Source organism: Bos javanicus, chromosome 4 (genome assembly GCF_032452875.1).
Source record: "Bos javanicus breed banteng chromosome 4, ARS-OSU_banteng_1.0, whole genome shotgun sequence".
Lineage (NCBI taxonomy): Eukaryota > Metazoa > Chordata > Mammalia > Artiodactyla > Bovidae > Bos > Bos javanicus.
In genome coordinates, this window is record NC_083871.1 from 66,219,858 (window position 1) to 66,239,050 (window position 19,193).

Genomic DNA, 19,193 nt, shown 5'->3' on the forward strand with positions numbered 1-19,193 from the left:
ATGAGGCCATGGCCCCACAGAAAGCTGGCAGTAGAGCTAGGGAATGATAAAAGGCCCCTTGTTCTTGCCCATCCCATGATATACATCCTCCCTTCTGGAGCCGTCTTGTGGGGCACCCTAAATAAACCCAGGCACCCCTTAAGCCATGCCTGTCCTCAATTTCCATGCTCAGAGCATCAGGCTCAAGCATCATAGCTCATAGCTCATCATGCTCATAGCTCAAGCATCAGGCCCACCTGTGGGGAGCTGGCAATGGGCCCGGCCATCATGCCTCGGACAATCAGGCCAGACTTTGGCCTGACCTTCTCTCCCATCCTCTTCGTGTCCAAGGAAGGCTCTGACATTGGAAGCTTGTCCGTCTTCTCCCAAGCAGAAGCCACAGCGGGGCTTTCACCTGCGACAGTCTTTATGGGCCTACTTTTGTGTGAGGACCTTTTGGATGATACAAAATGACCAAGTACATCCCCATCAAGACTGTCGTGTCTGCAAAAAAAGGGATATTTCCATTAAAACAGAGTCCTCAAAGGAAATTGCTAGCAATAATAATAAATTGCACAGTCCATAGGCACTCACAGTAAGCCCATTCACAAATCTGTGGTGATTTCTAACCAGCTTTATCATTAAAGGTAAGGAAAAGAAAAGACTTCTGTATCTGGGCAGGTCTGGCCTACAAAATGAGGCCAGAAACAAGAAACAAAATCCGGGTTGATGACCGATGATAGGATTCTTTGAACTGTCAACATAAAGAGCATCCTTGTTTCTTCCAGACCCCAGTGATTAAGGAAAACTGTCGCCCTTCAATACCATAGTTCCCCACCCCACCCCAACTATAGTATATATAGGGTTTAGTACTAACCAGGGTACTGGGCATTTATTGGGGGGCTTGGAATGTATCCCCCATGGATAAAGGGGGAGGATGGTATAGTCTTGAAAGGGGTGGAGCCCATTTACTGCACACTACTGAAGGTGGTGGATGGAGACCTTTGGCAAACTTGGTGTTCCCAGTTAAAGTTCAGCAAAGTTAGGCATGGAAACAGCTTCTTTTCCTGGGTTGCTTGGCATTGAGAGAGAGAAAGAATAAGAAAAAAAGATGGTGCACGTGTATGTGTGTGTATGTTTAAGAGAGTAAGAGAGCAGGACTTCCCTGGTGGCCCAGTGGCTAAGATTCCGCACTCCCAATCCAGGGGGCCCAAGTTTGATCCCTGGCTGGGGAACTAGATCCCACATGCTGCAACAAAGATCGAAGATTCTCATGCCACAGATAAGATCCAGTTCAGTTCAGTTCAGTCGCTCAGTCATGTCCGACTCTTTGTGACCCCATGAACCGCAGCACACCAGGCCTCCCTGTCCATCACCAACTCCCAGAGTTTACCCAAACTCATGTCCATTGAGTCGGTACTGCCATCCAGCCATCTCATCCTCTGTCATCCCCTTCTCCTGCCTTCAATCTTTCCCACCATCAGGGTCTTTTCAAATGAGTCAGCTCTTCACATCAGGTGGCCAAAGTATTGGAGTTTCAGCTTCAACATCAGTCCTTCCAATGAACACCCAGGACTGATCTCCTTTAGGATGGACTGGTTGGACCTCCTTCCAGTCCAAGGGACTCTCAAGAGTCTTCTCCAACACCACAGTTCAAAAGTATCAATTCTTCAGCGCTCAGCTTTCTTTATAGTCCAACTCTCACATCCATACATGACCACTGGAAAAACCATAGCCTTGACTAGACGGACCTTTGTTGGCAAAGTAATGTCTCTGATTTTCAATATGCTGTCTAGGTTGGTCATAACTTTCCTCCCAAGGAGTAAGCGTCTTTTAATTTCATTGCTGCAATCGCCATCTGCAGTCATTTTGGAGCCCAGAAAAATAAAGTCAGCCACTGTTTCCCCATCTATCTGCCATGAAGTCATGGCAGATAGATGGCAGATGCCATGATCTTAGTTTTCTGAATGTTGAGCTTTAAGCCAACTTTTCACTCTCCTCTTTCACTTTCATCAAGAGACCCTTTAGTTCTTCTTCACTTTCTGCCATTAGGGTGGTGTCATCTGCATATCTGAGGTTATTGATATTTCTCCCGGCAATCTTGATTCCAGCTTGTGCTTCCTCCAGCCCAGTGTTTCTCATGATGTACTCTGCATATAACTTAAATAAGCAGGGTGACAATATACAGCCTTGACATACTCCTTTTCCTATTTGGAACCAGTCTGTTGTTCCATGTCCAGTTCTAACTGTTGCTTCCTGACCACATATAGGTTTCTCAAGAGGCAGGACAGGTGGTCTGGTATTCCCATCTCTCTCAGAATTTTCCACAGTGTAACCACATAAATAAATAGTTTTTTTAAAAAAAGAATGCGACTTCATTTTTTTTCTGAGTTCTAAAAGGCCTTATTTTTCAGATTTTTTTCATCTCTCCAGTGTTCTGTGGCCTCTCAGAATTCTATACCCCTGTCTTTAAGAAAATGCAAACAAAGGAAGCCCTTGAACCTCCTGAATCATGGAAATTAAATTACACATTTTGAATCATAAGTATCCTCCATCACAAAGTGGTCCATTCCCATGGCCTCTAGAGAAAAACAACAAAGCTCCATGACAGGGATTCTGAAAACGCAGCCACAGGAGGCTGAGTGACGGCCTCCTGAAGATGTTCACACCCTAAACCCTGGAACCTGTGAATATGTTACCTTACACGGCAAAGAAAGGGACTCTGCAGACATGATTATGTTAAGACTCTTGAGATGAAGAGGGAGGGGATAAATGTTACACACAAGTGACTCACAATGTTGTACAGAGGAAACTCACACGATGTTGTAAAGCAATTATATCCAGTAAAAAATAAATCAAAAGAGTCCTGAGATGGGCATATTACCATAGATTGACTGGGTGGGCCCAGTGCAGTCCCAGGGGTCCTTCTTAGAGGGAGACAGGAGGATGAGTCCGCAGTAGGAGATGTGACAAAGGAAGCAGGGGTTGTAATGATGTGCTCTGAAGACAGAGGAAAAGGCCACAAGCCAAGGAATGGAGGCAGCCTTTAGAATTTAAAAAAGGGAAGGAAACAGATTCTCCCCTCAAAGTTTCTAGGAAGAACCAACCCTCCTGACACCTTGCCATTAGCCCAGTGAGACCAATTTTCAGCTTCTGACCTCAACTGTAAGGTAATAAATTGGTGTCTCTTTAGGACATCAGGATGGTTCAGTTTTGTAGGTCAACTTGTTTAGGCTATGCTCCCCAAGTGTTTGGTCAAACACTAGTCTAGATGTTGCTATGAAGATATGTTTTAGATGTGATTAATATCTACAATCAGCTGCTTAAGTAAAGGATATCACTCTAGATAATATAGGTGGGCTTCATTTAATCAGTTGATGACCTTAAGAACAAAAACAGAAGTTTCCCAAAGAAGTAATTCTGCCTCAAGACTGTAACACAGAAAACCTGCCTGAGCTTCCAGCATACTAGTCTGCCACATAGATTTCAGACTTGCCAGCCACTACGACCACATGAACCAATTACTTAAAATAAATCTTTATTTAAATACATAACATTTATACACACATATATTTATGCATGCGTGCTAAGTCACTTCAGTAGTGTCTGACTCTTTTAGACTGTGGACTGTAGCTCTCCAGGCTCCATAGGATTCTCCAGGCAAGAAAACTGGAGGATGGTTGTCATGCCATCCTCCAGGGGATCGTCCCAACTCACGGATCGAACACATTTCTTAATGTTTGCTGCATTGGCAGGCGAGTTCTCTGCCACTAGCACCACCTGGGGAGCCAATGTATATTTATACCTATACACATTTATATATCTTATTGGTTCCTGCTGGTCGTGTTTCTCTGGAGAAACAGCCACTATTTACAGCCACTGAGTTTATCATTATTTGTTACAGAAGCAATAAGAAACTAATCCACAGTATAAATGAGAAGAGATACCTGGCTTTGCTTATTTCTGACAATGATGTTCTCCAACTCTCATCTTCATCTGCAAGGTGGTATATGTTTACCAGAGTGGTCTCTGAGCTTCTCAATGGTAATTTGTTACTTTTCTTTGGTACTGAGAGTTCCGGGATCGGTGTTTCTTGAGTAACATTGTTACCAATATTTCCAAAGTGATCCAGAAAGTATCTGGTAATGAGTTCAAGGTTTGTTTTTAGAGGATTTTCCTTTGCCTATCATTGGAAGAAAAAAAAAATCCTTAATTTATTTACAGTTTTAGAGGAAGGGTGGGAAAAGCAGCCACTGCAATTCTTTGACATAGTTTATCAACTTCTTACTCATCCATACATTGTCTCCGCAAACATTCACTAACTACTTATTATATGTCAAGTTCTGTGTTAGGGAGCAACAGAGATGAAAATAAAATCAATACCTTCAAAGAACTAGTATCCAATGCATGAGACAGGAGATTCAGTGAACAAATGTAATAAAATGTGATATGAACAGAGGCACCCCTAATCAAATTTCCTCTTGGTTTTTTTCACCTGGAAATAAATTTATAAAACATATATCCTTTCATTCAAAAAAACAATTCAGTCTTTATGATCACTAATTCTACAAGTTTATAAACATTTGGGCCCTGCATGATTTCTTTGTGTATGCTACGTGTGTGTGTGTGCTAAGTCACCAGTCTTGTCCGACTCTTTATGACCCTATGGACTGCAGCCTGCCAGGCTCCTCTGTCCATGGCATTCTCCAGGCAAAATACTGGAGTGGGTTGCCATGCCCTCCTCCAGGGGATCTTCCCGTGGAGGATCTAACCCTTGTCTACTGTGGCTCCTGCGCCGCAGGCGGGTTCTTTACCACTGAGCCACCTGGGAAGCCCCTTCTTAGCTTGTGTACTCAACATCTAACACTGGACACAGGAACGACAGAGACAAACAGCAGAAGGTTAGTGCAAGAGCACAGAGAGGCAGTCAGGATTGACTCCGTTTATGTCCCAATCTTTAAAAAAGATAAAATGAAACTCTTTGGTAGTAGATTTTGGAAACAAGTGGTGTCAGTACTCCCCTACTCTGACAGCACTAAATATTACCTTTGAAGGTTTTTTTCAAACACAAATTCTCAGGCCTTGCTGAGTCTTACTAAACTAGAATCGCCAAGATTAGAACCCTGATTCCTTTTAGACATTCACCTAAGTAATATACACAGACAGAGCTATTCAAACTGGTCTCAGGAGCTAGACCATGTGGCAGTCAGCACCCCACCTGCCGGGTAACATTCAGGCCCTTCGGAAAGGCAACCAGGCATGGGGCAGGTGGTGAGTTTGCCGTCAGAGCGATAAAGTGCCTGATAAAGAGCCTAGCACAGAGGGAACCCTTGGGTGTATCCAGTCTTCCCCCCTTACAATTTCCCTGACCTATGTAGTAGAACTCTGGGACCAAGACCCACAGGTTATGACCAAACTCAACAGAATTATCAGGCAGTCAAAATCAGGGGACAGTTTTATTTTTTAGAATAGGACCCAAATTATTTTGTCTAAGTCTAAACGAAACTTACAGGGAAGAGAGTTGGGGGGTTGGGGACGTTACATAATTTACTTCAACCTTCTTATTTTCCTTTCAGTATGAGAAATTTGGGGCCCTAAATACCTGAATTATACATTGTGGTTTTTCGTATCATTTTGCTCATAAAGATACAGCCTTTATACAAATCTACGGATACCATTTTTCAAAACCGTAGTTTTATATAGGCATTTTATCTACGGTACAGTTAAAGGGGGAAAACAAATTACTAGAATTAACATTAAATCGCAGGGCTTTCCCAGAATCACTCTAGTTTTGAGCTGAGTGAACGTGAAAATTGTGATGACACAGACAGATTAATGAGTATATTTTCCTGTAAAATATAAGCTCCAATTTATTGTATAACAGCTAATAACTACTGGATAAATCAAATAATCAGGAGCTGACTGTGGCTCAGATCATGAACTCCTTATTGCCAAATTCAGACTGAAATTGAAGAAAGTGGGGAAAACTACTAGACCATTCAGGTATGACCTAAATCAAGTCCCTTATGACTATACAGTGGAAGTGAGAAATAGATTTAAGGGACTACATCTGATAGACAGAGTGCCTGATGAACTATGGATGGAGGTTCGTAACATTGTACAGGAGACAGGAAATAAGACCATCCCCAAGAAAAAGAAATGCAAAAAAGCAAAATGGCTGTCTGGGAGGCCTTACAAATAGCTATGAAAAGAAGAGAAGCCAAAAGCAAAGGAGAAAAGGAAAGATATATCCATTTGAATGCAGAGTTCCAAAGAAGAGCAAGTAGAGATAAGACAGCCTCCCTCAGTGATCACTGCAAAGAAATAGAGGAAAATAAAGAATGGAAAAGACTAGAGATCTCTTCAAGAAAATCAGAGATACCAAGGGAACATTTCATGCAAAGATGGGCTCAATAAATGACAGAAATGGTATGGACATAACAGAAACAGAAGATATTAAGAAGAGGTGGCAAGAATACATAGGAGAACTGTACCAAAAATATCGTCAAGACCCAGATAATCACGATGGTGTGATCACTCACCTAGAGCCAGACATCCTGGAATGTGAAGTCAAGTGGGCCTTAGGAAGCATCAATATGAACAAAGCTAGTGGAGGTGATGGAATTCCAGTTGAGCTATTTCAAATCCTAAAAGATGATGCTGTGAAAGTGCTGCACTCAATATGTCAGCAAATTTGGAAAACTCAGCAGTGGCCACAGGAACTGGAAAAGGTCAGTTTTCATTCCAATCCCAAAGAAAGGCAATGCCAAAGAATGCTCACACTACTGCACAATTGCACTCATCTCACACGCTAGTAAAGTAATGCTGAGAATTCTCCAAGCCAGGCTTCAGGAATACGTGAACTGTGAACTTCCAGATGTTTAAGCTGGTTTTTAAAAAGGCAGAGGAACCAGAGATCAAATTCCCAACATCCATTGGATCATCGAAAAAGCAAGAGAGTTCCAGAAAAACATCTATTTCTGTGTTATTGACTATGCCAAAGCCTTTGACTGTGTGGATCACAATAAACTGTGGAAAATTCTGAAAGAGATGGGCATACCAGACCACCTGACCTGCCTCTTGAGAAACCGGTATGCAGGTCAGGAAGCAACAGTTAGAACTGGACATGGAACAATAGACTGGTTCCAAATAGGAAAAGGAGTACATCAAGGTTGTATATTGTCACCCTGCTTATTTAACTTATATGCAGAGTACATCATGAGAAACGCTGGGCTGGAGGAAGCACAAGCTGGAATCAAGATTGCCGGGAGAAATATCAATAACCTCAGATATGCAGATGACACCACCCTTATGGCAGAAAGTGAAGAAGAACTAAAGGGCCTCTTGATGAAAGTGAAAGAGGAGAGTGAAAAAGTTGGCTTAAAGCTCAACATCCAGAAACCTAAGATCATGGCATCTGGTCCCATCACTTCATGGCAGATAGATGGGGAAACAGTGGAAACAGTGACAGACTTTATTTTTCTGGGCTCCAAAATCACTGCAGACGGTGATTGCAACCATGAAATTAAAAGACACTTACTCCTTGGAAGCAAGGTTATGACTAACCTAGACAGCATATTAAGAAGCAGAGACATCACTTTGTCAACAAACGTCCGTCTAGTCAAGGCTATGGTTTTTCCAGTGGTCATGTATGGATGTGAGAGTTGGACTATAAAGAATGCTGAGTGCTGAAGAATTGATATTTTTGAACTGTGGTGTTGGAGAAGACTCTTCCCTGGACTGCAAGGAGATCCAACCTGTCCATTCTAAAGGAGATCAGTCCTGGGTATTCATTGGAAGGACTGATGTTGAAGCTGAAACTCCAATACTTTGGCCACCTGATGCGAAGAGCTGACTCATTTGAAAAGACCCTGATGCTGGGAAAGATTGAGGGCGGGAGGAGAAGGGGACAACAGAGGATGAGATGGTTGGTTGGCATCACCGACTAGATGGACATGGGTTTGGGTGGACTCCAGGAGTTGGTGATGGACAGGGAGGCCTGGCGTGCTGCGGTTCATGGGGTCTCAAAGAGTTGGACACGACTGAGTGACTGAACTGAACTGAACTGAATGAAAATATCTTAAGGATCTTAAGATAATAGCTACCTTAGGGAGACCATACTACAGTGAAGAAATAAAAATAACTTGAATGACAAAGATGCTTCTGGGAAGTTAGGTAAAGGTGCATCTTTACAAAAATCTCACTGTGCCACAATGGTTAATTGAATTTTCTGCTTAACTGTCTCACTCTCTCTGGAAAAAAAATCTTTGTAAAATGTACAATCCACTCTCCTGCCTTGTAAGAGAGCCGGTGGATGACTGATGAGTGTCTGCTACCTGGGCAGTAGTCTTCTGTCTACAGGACTTCAACCAAGTGCGTACAGGAAATGGAGGGGCCCGCGTGTCACCACAGGACCCAGAGCACAAAGGTCTTTCCAGGACTTCTGGAAAGACTTCACCTGTCTGCCACTTGTGATAAACGCTGAACAACATGTCCATGAGGTTCTTTCCACCTCTGACACTACGCCCTCCCACAAGGCAACATCTGCTGGAGAGCCTGTTCTTGAATCTGTCAACTATAAATTGGTGCTTGCTAAGGGCATTTGCCATCTGCCTCTGTGGAGATTGACCCCTGTGCTGCTGCAGCTCTTGGCACACCCAGAGAGAGTTCAGGGTGGAGAGTGAGGCACTCTGTGCTCCAGGGAAACTGGTAGAACAAGTCTTAAGACAGTTTTCAGGAACTGATATTTTCAGGATACTGAAATATTTTTAGGAACTGATTTCAGGATCCTAATCCTTGTACCTCATACGTAGAAAAGCATTAAAACCCTTCATGATGACATCAGCTCCTTGTGACTAGCAGAAAATCTCTTGTAAAGTAAGTGCTTGATTGCACTGAATTCCTGCTTCACCAAAATCTTATATATTGCCCTTTCCCCACGACCTCTTTCGGAGAAGGCAATGGCAACCCACTCCAGCACTCTTGCCTGGAAAATCCCATGGATGGAGGAGCCTGGTAGGCTGCAGTCCATGGGGACACGACTGAGTGACTTCACTTTCACGTTTCACTTCCATGCATTGGAGAAGGAAATGGCAACTCACTCCAGTGTTCTTGCCTGGAGAATCCCAGGGACGGGGGAGCCTGGTGGGCGGCCGTCTACGAGGTCGCACAGAGTCGGACACGACTGAAGTGACTTAGCAGTGGCGGTGGCACTACCTCTTTGGCGCAGTCTCTCAGCGCTGAGGCGCTGCCTCCCAGGCTGCAGTCATCACTTTGCCCCAAATAAAACTTAACTCACAACTCTCACATGGTGCCTCATTTTTGGTCAACAAGTCAAATCATAAGATTCTCTCTTCTAATAGAAAGAGCAATTAATTCAGAACGGTATTTTTATTCATTCATTCATATTTTCATTCACTTGCTCATTCATTCATTCATTCATAAATACACACTATTTACCACATCATCAAGCATCATGGTGAAGTATGGGGATACAACCGGTATCCTGAAGCGTCCAGAGTAGTGGGGGAGGCAGATCCTAAGTAAACACCCACACAAATATTCTATTATAAGCGTAATAAGCACAACAGAAGAAAACTATGCAGCGTTCTGAAGGCTTATAACAGACGGTGGGGGGATCGAGGAGGGGGGTCAAGTAAGCACCCCCATCACCACCCAAGGAAGTATCTGTTCCATTTGCTATCTCAACTTCAACACATCTGGGTTAGCTGAACCCAAACCCCCCATCTGCCTGAATTAAATGTCACAGTGGCCTTAAGAAAAAAGTTATTACTCCGAGCTGAAGAAGGAAAACCATTCCTTTTTCAGGAGGCAAAGAATGGAAAATTTTAGCATAACTGAATGCTATATTCTTCAGTACAGTCTTACTAAAAATAGTCTCTCGGGAAGGGAAGGAGCACAGGGAATAATTGTTAACAGGCTCAGGCCTGGGTGCAAAAATGAGCCCCATACAGTGCATGCGTGCTGACAGTGGGGTGGGGCAGACAGAAGCTAGAAACCCAGCACACAGTCGGGATTTGTCTGTTTCTCCCTGACCGCAGGTGCGGCAAGCCTCTAGCCACTGGTCTCTGGTGACCTGGCAGGGCTCGTGAGTACTGTGACATTGCCAAAATCCGTTCCAAAACTCCCCACCACACTTTGAAAGTATGTACCTTGTTCTCCTTGTAGAGAAATTCAAGATGCAAAACCTTTCGGAGATCGTTTCTGCTGTTTATGCTGAGATCGGAGCGTGGGCGTTCCTGGTCCATGGTCACATACGTCTTCTTTAAGCCCTGAGGGAAGTACTCTAAATCACTATTTACCATTTTAAATCTAAACCTTCCCAGCTCTGACGCAGAGGATCAACAAAAAGACTGCTGATGTTCATTACCGTCATCTTCTCCCACCTTCCTCACAGTATATTGGGAGGACTGAAAACTGACTTAAGAATTTACTCTTACGTAACTTTTACACTTGACATCATCTTCATGATTATTACTCCGAATCCTACAGCCACCCTGTGGGTGGAGCTCAGGCTGAAGCTGTCAGCACATTTTAGAGAAAAAGAAAGCAAAATGGAGGTAACTGTCTCGCTGCCCACCACTGGCTCAGGAGCGCAGGGTTTGGCTTAGATTTGGGGCCACGGGATATGAAGCTTTAAAAATAAACAGGAGGAAATACATAAGCAAAAGGCCAACAGTCATTCCCTTCTTTTTGCAGATGGGGCGCCAGCGTTGATTTGTCCAGCGTAACAGAGTGGACTCACATAGCTGGAGATCTGACCATCCTGGACTGTGAGGAGATGACACCAGGAGCCAGACTCACAGGAAGCACGTGGTGACTCAAAGGACATGTCTGCTGTGTCCCAGCGCAGCTGCTTTCCATCCTCCAGCCCTGAACTCCCAAAAGGCCCAGCCCTTGGGGCCCCTTAAGAGTCTGGCTCCCTCTTTTGAAAACAACCACAGCAGCTGCAGCCTGCCCACCTCCCCAGACAGTGATGATCACTGAAAGGCAGAAGAATGGGAGATGCCTCACACGCAGATCAGCCTGGCGCTAAGGGAGCCCCTTGCTCTTGATGGATCCAGACCTCAGTGTGAGCCAGGCTTCAGAGGCTCCCCCAGGCTTTGTGTTCAGAATTTTGCAGAGGCTCTCAGTGCTGGGAAAACAAGAAAAAAACTGCTACCTGCCATGAGCTGGGCCAAGAAGAATTTGTGAAATGACATATGCATGCCACCTTGAATCAAAGAGAATAAAAAGGAAGTTTCTAGTCAGCTATTTACTGACCATCATCCATGTGCTCACTCCTGTTTTCCAGTTTCCGATCTGTGAAATGAAAGGAACAAGCCACTAGTCCACCAGTTTGTCTGCTAGAGGCAGAGGAGTGAAAAGACCAAAGTCCTGACCCTCATAGAGCTCACCCAAATGACAAGTACAAAGGCCCTGTGGCAGCTACAAGGAGGCCAGTATAGCTAGAGCCATAAAACTAGGGGAAAGTGACAGGAAATAAAGTCAGAGAGGTTGCCCAGAGCTTGCTAAGCAAAGGCCTTGTTGGCTTTTGTGAAATGGGAAGCCTACTGGAGGACTGGGGAAAAAGGAGCATTCTGAACTAACATATTTATTTGCAAAGGACTGCTTGGCTTCTAGGTTGAGGACAGACTATATGGGACAGGGGATTAAGCATTAAGACTAGGAAGCTATAGAACAATTCACACGAAAGATGGAGGTGGCTTAGACCAGGGTAGTTGTAGCAGAAGTGTAAATAGTAGTTACATTCTTTATGTGCTCTGATGGTAAAGCCCACAAGTGTACAGATGGACTGCATGCAAGCTGCACAAGAAGGAAAGAGCCAGGGATAGTTCTAAAGGCTTTGGCCCAGCCAACCATACAGTTAGTGATGCTACTTACTGAAGTGGGGAAAATTGCAGGAGGTAGAAAGAATCAGGAATTGAGTTTTGAATGTGTGAAGTTGAGATGTTTATTGGATATCTAAGTGGAAATGTAAACTAGGCAGTTGGAAAGAATGTAAGAGTTCAAGGAGAGGTCTTGGCTAGAGACAGACATTTGGAAACTGTCAGCATGTCAACAGTAATGGAACCCACAACAGTGGTGGAAGTGGCTGAAAAAATGAGAAGAGAAGAGAGTCAGAGACTAGGTCTTTAAATCCACTGGCACGCACATGGCTTCCCTGGGGGCTCAGACAGTAAAGAATCTGCCTGCAATGAGGGAACCCCAGTTCAATTCCAGGGTTGGGAAGATTTGCTGGAGAAGGGATAGGCTACCCACCCCAGTATTCTTGGGCTTTCCTTGTGGCTCAGCTGAAGAATCTGCCTGCAATGAGGGAGCCCTGGGTTTGATCCCTGGGTTGGGAAGATCCCCTGGAGAAGGGATAGGCTACACACTCCAGTGTTCTGGCCTGGAGAGTTCCATGGACAGAGAAGCCTGGCAGGCTACAATCCATGGGGTTGCAAAGAGTCGGTCACAACTGAGCAACTTTCACATGCACAGCTCCGGAAGCCACAGGGAACTTGCCAAGAACCCAAGAAAGAGTGACCAGAGAGGTACAGAAGGAAAAGCAAAAGGGAGGTGACCTCCAGAAGCCAAGGAGAATGAGTTTTCCAAGAAGGGCATAACCAACTGAGTTCAACACGATTGTTAGATCAGTAAATGTAAAGACTAAAAATAAGAAGTCACTGATGAACCTGACAAGAGCTGTCTCCATGGATTGATGGGGACAAAAGCCTGATTAAAGTTTGAGAAAACAGGGAGCAGAATTAGAATCAGAGCATACATAGTCCTTTCATACAGTTTTGCTATAAAAGGGAGAAGAAAAATAGACTAGTAGCTGGAAGGGCTTGGGGGTCAAGATGGGATGTGTAGAAGCATGTTTACATGTTGATAGGATCAACCCAGTAGAGAAGGCAAAAATGTATGATTCGATAGAGAGAGAGGATGGTAACTGCACCAGTGTCCTGGAGCACACAGAGAGGACAGGCACACAGCGGGGGCTTGGCCTTCCCCAGAGGATGGAGAACTCATTCCTAAGAGCAGGAGGGAGGATGGGGCAGATGGTTCAGGCCCAAGAGGGTTAGTTACTGTAGTGGTCCGGCATGATGGAGTTTTCTCATGAATGCTTCTATTTTCTCAGTGAAATTAAGAGGGGGAAGGGGCTCTGGAGTTTGAGGAGAGAGATGTGTGAAATGTCCATCTAAGATTGGAGACTGGAGAAGGCAATGGCAACCCACTCCAGTATTCTTGCCTGGGAAATCCCATGGACAGAGGAGCCTGGCGGGCTACAGTCCATGGGGTCGCAAAGAGTCAGAAACAATTGAGTGACTAAGAACAAGACTGGAGAAGTATAACCAGGTAGGCAGGCATCTCTGAGACATCACAGGAGTGAGAGACCATGAATTGATCGTGAAACCGTCAACATAACCGTGTGTTTTTCCCCAGCCTCATTCAGCTGAGCAGTGCAAGCAAGCAGTAGGCCAAATATAAAGAAGGGAGAGACAGACAAGGGAGCGGGGTGTTGAGGGGTGATGTGTGGGTAAGACGTGGGGAGAGGCCACAGGAGGGCTGAGGGACCATGAAAAGTTGGCAAGAACAGTGGAATGGAGATGGGAGTGAGGCTGAAGAATAGTTTATATTGGGCTGCTGATGGGAATGAGCTGGAAGTGAGGATGATGGGATGCTTGGAACTGGGATTATGGAAACGACAGGCTTAGGGCATGACCACTTGCAAGAGGTGGTGGAGGCAGGCTAGGACACGTGCTTGCAGGAGAGTGCAGCTGGGGCACGAGCTTGGTGGATGCCGCCATTGCCAGGAGACTGTCCTGATTCTCCCTGTGGAGGGATCACACTTGGAGGAGGCCAGCATACCTGGGCATGATGTAGGATGGAGGGTAAAGGAAGCAGCAGTAGAAGGTGAGGTTCAAGGGGGAGCTGGCAGCCAGGTTGTAGGGAGCCTGGTAGGCCTGGGCAAGGCCTTTCCTGGGATTTATTCTAATTGCAAAAGAAATATACCGGGGGTTTTGGGCAGAGGAGTGGCATGATCTGATCCGCTCACCCCAGGCAAGTTTATTCACCTCCCAGTCTGATCATAGTCTTTTGTGAAAGGGAATAATTATACATGTGTTTCAGCACTGTTATGAGGGTTTGAGAAAATAAACAGGCACCTGGAAGGTACCTCACATCAGGATGGGAACTCTCTTGGTTAGGTAGGTAGGTACCTGCTTTGCACCAAGCCACAAGGAGAGTCCACAGTCTCCACCCCAGAGCAGAAAGCGGCCGATCTGGGCTGCAGTCCCAGCTCTCCATGCCTTTCTGAGTGACTGTGGGTAACAGACTCCTTTCTCCTCTTGGGGTTTAGTGTCTCCCGACGAAAAGTTGAAAGAGAGGAAGCCAGGTGAACCAGATAACTGCAAAGGCTCTGCCCAGTTCAGTGTCAGCAATGTGAACCTGTCTAGTGAGTGAGACAGGCAGATGCATAAACTATAACATGAGGGCCCATGAGCAGACCTCAGACAAATGAGCCAGTTATTCCAGCCACAGGTACCTGAGACCTCTTGAAGGAGATGGGACTTGGGAAGGAACAGGGGAAAGCATGTGAGAGAAGCTGGAAATGAAACTGGGCTGGTAAGCTGGGGTCAGGCTACAGGGGAGCCTCGAACAGCAGCTGACAATTTTGGATTTCGTTTGTACTCAAGAGAGGATAGGCATAGGGAAGACATTCAGGGAGTTCTGCTCGGTAGCCCAGACTTAAATGATGGCAGTGGTCATCCTCACAGGGTGTATCATTGATACCCTGTGTGTAGCCAGGACTAGGTGATGGTGGGTCAATTAGTCATAAAAACAGAGCAGATACAGTTGAGGCCACGTTGCATTTTAAATAAAAATATATTTTCGAAAAGCAAAGAAAGACACTTTCAAAACAGGGGCACATCAGAGATGTTGAATGCCTACTATGTGCCAGATACAGTGGCTGGAACCTGCCTGTAGATCATTATTAATCGTCACTATAAATCTGCCATGCTGCTGCTAAGTTGCTTCAGTCGTGTCCAACTCTGTGCGACCCCATAGACGGCAGCCCACCAGGCTCCCCGTCCCTGGGATTCTCTAGGCAAGAACACTGGAGTGGGGTGCCATCGCCTTCTCTGATAAATCTGCCATGGGCAGGTCTTATTATTCTTCTTCTGTTGTTTAATCGCTAAGTTTTGTCAGATTCTTTGCGACCCCATGGACTGTAGCCTGCCAGGCTCCTCTGTCCAAGGGATTTCCCAGGCAAGAATCCTGGAGTGGGTTGCCATTTCCTTCTCCAGGAGATCTTGTGTAAGAGCAATGGGTACTCTCCCTACACTCCTACTATACATGGTGTAACTCCCAGCAACCTCTTCCCCAGCCCGCCTTCACCTCCACTGTCAGGACAGGTGACAGCCAAGGACCGCCCCAACTTCTGAGTTCCCCGAAAACTCTCCTGGTACAAGATAATGTGCTCTGCTGTGTTTAGTAGCTCAGTCGTGTTGGACTCTTTGCCACCCCATGGACTGCCGCCCACCAGGCTCCTCTGTCCATGGGAGTCTCCAAGCAAGAATACTGGAATGGGTTGCCATGACCTCCTCCAGGGGATCTTCCCAACCCAGGGATCGAATCCAGGTCTCCCGCATTGCAGGCGGATTCTTTACCATCTGAGCTATCAAGGAAGCCCAAGAATACAGGAGTGGGTAGCCTATCCCTTCTCCAGGGTATCTTCCCGACCCAGGAATCGGAATCGAACGGGGGTCTCCTGTATTGCAGGTGGATTCTTCACCAGCTGAGCCACCAGGGAAGATACAGCCACCGGTACAAGATAACAGGAGAACTTAAAACGACCTCGATTGAACCTTCCCACTGATGAACAGGACTAAAGGGTTTGACTGGCAAGAACTTTTTTTAGCCCTCTGGGTTCCCTTTGGGAGGAAGTTCTTGCCTAGTGGGATGTAAGTCTGATTACATCAGAGTTGGGCACCCATGCCGGCCTGCTGGGCTCCCAGAGCCTCGGGAACTGTAAGAAAATGAGGGGGGCGCAGGCCCGGGGTTCGCGAGCCGGGAAGGGAGAGATACCTCTAAGGGCGGCCGCTATCCTGTCCCTGCTTACGGGCTTACGGGAAGTGAGCGGACACAGAAAGGGCTCCTGGGAAATGTAGTTCCCAAAGTCCGGGGAAAGGGGCTCTCACATCAGTCATCTCTAGGGCAGGCAGCGGGCAGGGGAAGGGTTCCCTCCCAAAAGATCTCAGGGCCGGAGAGTCTCCAGACTGCTCCCCTCACCCACCCCCACAATCAAGCAACTTCCCATAACTATAAGGGTGGCGCCACGTACCTTCCTGCTGAGGAACTCCCTGATCAGGGAGGCCGCCACCTCCTCCACGAAGAGGGTGTCCATGCTCCGCTTTAGCCACGAGGCCGCAGCGCCGCAGACCCAGACCCCCGGTCCGTTGCGGCCAGTATGGCCGCGTTGCCGTGGTGACGGTGTCAGCAGGGCCCGGGAACTCCGCCCCTCCACTGGGAGTGAGCGGGTTGGGAAGGCGAGAGGAAAGGGGAGGAGCATCCTTCAAACTTGCTCTGAGAGCGGGAAGCAGAAACCAGAAGGCACAAATCCCATGCATCCCAGGGACCGGGCCAGGGGCTCCCGACTTGTGCGTCCTGGCACTGGCCTTGTCCCTCTGGGTTTCCTGGATCAGTCTGAGTCCCCATCTCTCAAGGTGTGAATGGGGGAGAGTGCCTGCCTCCTGATTCCTAAAGGAGTAAACCCACATGAAGTGGCCCCTAGAGATCTAACCCCAGCACCTCCGCCTTCTCCTGGGTTCCCACAGGCTGCCTGACCTCAGTTGGCCGGGGCTGCAGGGAAAAGGAGGCCCAGGGCTTTCTGCTGACTTGGTGCTGAACTTAAAGGATGAGTCCCTGGCCTCCTTGGTGCCTGCTTTCCCATAAGGACACTGCCAGTTACTAAGCAGCAAGAATTTACATACATCATCACATCTTTAATCCTGCAGCCTCCAGTCCAGGTGGTTACTATTGGCCTATGCTTTAAAAACAAGACACTGAGATTCAGAGAGGTTAAGACTATGCGAAGAGTTGACTCATTGGAAAAGACTCTGATGCTGGGAGGGATTGGGGGCAAGGAGAAGGGGACAACAGAGGATGAGATGGCTGGATGGCATCACTGACTCGATGGACGTGAGTCTGGGTGAACTCCGGGAGTTGGTGATGAATAGGGAGGCCTGGCGTGCTGCGATTCATGGGGTCGCAAAGAGTCGGACACGACTGAGCGACTGAACTGAACTGAACTGAAAGGTCACAGGCTTCCCTGGTGGCTCAGTGGTAAAGAACCCGCCTGCCAATGCAGGAGACACGGGTCAATCCCTGGATCGGGAAGATCCCCTGGAAAAAGAAATGGCAACCCACTCTAGTATTCTCACCTGGAAAATCCCATGGACAGAGGAGCCTGGAGGGCTCCAATACCTGGGGTCCCCAAAAGAGACAGACATGACTTAGCAACTGAATAATAACAACAGTATTTCAGCAAAAAACAGAAGAAAGGATAAAAGCCACACAGATGCTCAGCGCAGAGCTCTCCAGGTAGAAGCAGCAGCAAGTGTAAATGTCCTGAGACCGCATCGAGCCTGAGTGCTTGTGAAACAGGGAGGCCAGGAGGGAATGGGGCAGCAGGATCCACGATGAAAGCCTGTGATTTCAGAAGGACTTGGGCTTTTACTCTGAATTGGGTTTGTTTGGTTTCTTTTCTTTTTTTTTTAAATTATTTATTTATTGATGGCTGCACCGGATCTTGGTTGCTGTGCCAGGCTTTCTCTATCGTGGCAATCAGGGGCTACTTTTCCTTGTGGTGCGTGAGTTTCTCATTGCAGTGGCTTCCCTTGTTGCTTCGGTAGTTGCAGCAGGCCGGCTCAATGGTTGTGGTGCCTGGGCTTAGTTGCTGTGCCACATGCAGGATCTTCCTGGACCAGGGAGCAAACCCCTGTGCCCTGCATTGGCAGACAGATTCCTAACCTCTGGACTAGCAGGAAAGACTCCTAAATTGGGTTTTTAGCAGGCTTTAACAGGATCTCTCTGGCTTTAATGTTGAGAATGAACTGTAGAGGGGTCAGTGGGGAAACAGAGAGATGAGTTAGGAGGCAATTACAACAATCAGTAATACAGGTAAATTTTAGGCTAGACATATTGGTGTGTGTGTGTGTATTATATTTTCCCGACTGTGGTACTTTTTTCTTTAAACACATCGAAATGGAATGGTTAAGCAAGAGAAGCCCAGGAACACATTCTTTTTCCAGACACGTAGCTGGATCCTAGGGATACAATTACCTTGAGATAACTTTGCAAGTCATACTCAATCACTCAGTCTTATCTGACTCTTTGTGACCCCATAGACTGTAGCCCTCCAGGCTCCTCTGTCCATGGAATTTTCCAGGCAAGAATACTGGAGTGAGTTGCCATTTCCTGCTCCAGGGGCTTTTCCTGACCAAGGGGTTGAACTTGTGTCTCCTGCATTGGTAGGTGGATTCTTTACCACCAAGCCTCGTGAAATAACTTTAAGATGCCACATAAAAGGGGATAATCAGTAGGGGAAGGGTGAAGGGTACCCTGCCAGCAATCTGGGGGAGGGAGTAGATTGCATCATATATCCCATTTCTTACAACTGATTCCAGCCAGTCATCCTGACTTTTTCACATTGTGCTCTTGTCAGTTGGAGAATCCCACAAAGCACTGTAAGAGAGTTTAGCTCTCCTGCCAGAATGTGAGTGGTGTTTGAGGTCCTCAAAAATGACTCCTTATAATGAACATGCAGAGATGTGACAACAATATCATGAAAATAAACACCCAATCATTTATACTCAGTTGCTAAGTCATGTCTGACTTTTTGCAACCCCATGGGCTGCAGCCCACCAGGCTCCTCTGTCCATGGGATTTTCCAAGCAAGAATACTGGAGTGATTGCTATTTCCTCTTCCAGAGAAATCATTATAAATACCAATAATAATCATTTTTAATGCTTTTCCAAGTTCCATAAATGGGGATCCACTCCTGGAGCCAATAAATAAACAAGAGCTATAGAGCATGCACTCACAATCTCTCCATGCCACTTGCTAGCCTAAAACCAGCCATAGCAAAGACGAGCATTGCCTCACTAGTGATTAGAAGTCATATTATTTGCCTACGCAGAAATTC

At 46.3% G+C, this 19,193-nt stretch overlaps 1 protein-coding gene across 4 annotated transcripts in view; it reads right to left on the reverse strand.

Annotated features, from left to right (window-relative positions):
* Nucleotides 1–16,502, reverse strand: part of MINDY4 (MINDY lysine 48 deubiquitinase 4) — a 118,517-nt gene extending 102,015 nt beyond the window's left edge. Inside the window, exons 1-5 of one of the 4 annotated variants that reach the window (XM_061414213.1) lie at nt 16,331–16,501; nt 11,263–11,301; nt 10,152–10,271; nt 3,927–4,162; nt 237–483 (exon numbers count right to left, since the gene is read on the reverse strand). In XM_061414213.1, the coding sequence (XP_061270197.1) occupies nt 237–483; nt 3,927–4,162; nt 10,152–10,271; nt 11,263–11,301; nt 16,331–16,393 (705 nt within the window). In that variant the 5' untranslated portion in view covers nt 16,394–16,501. Of the gene's footprint in view, nt 1–236; nt 484–3,926; nt 4,163–10,151; nt 10,272–11,262; nt 11,302–16,330 lie in introns of all 4 variants that reach the window. The other 3 variants (XM_061414214.1, XM_061414216.1, XM_061414215.1) reach the window with 3 other exon arrangements.
* Between the last annotated feature and the right edge of the window lie 2,691 nt (nt 16,503–19,193).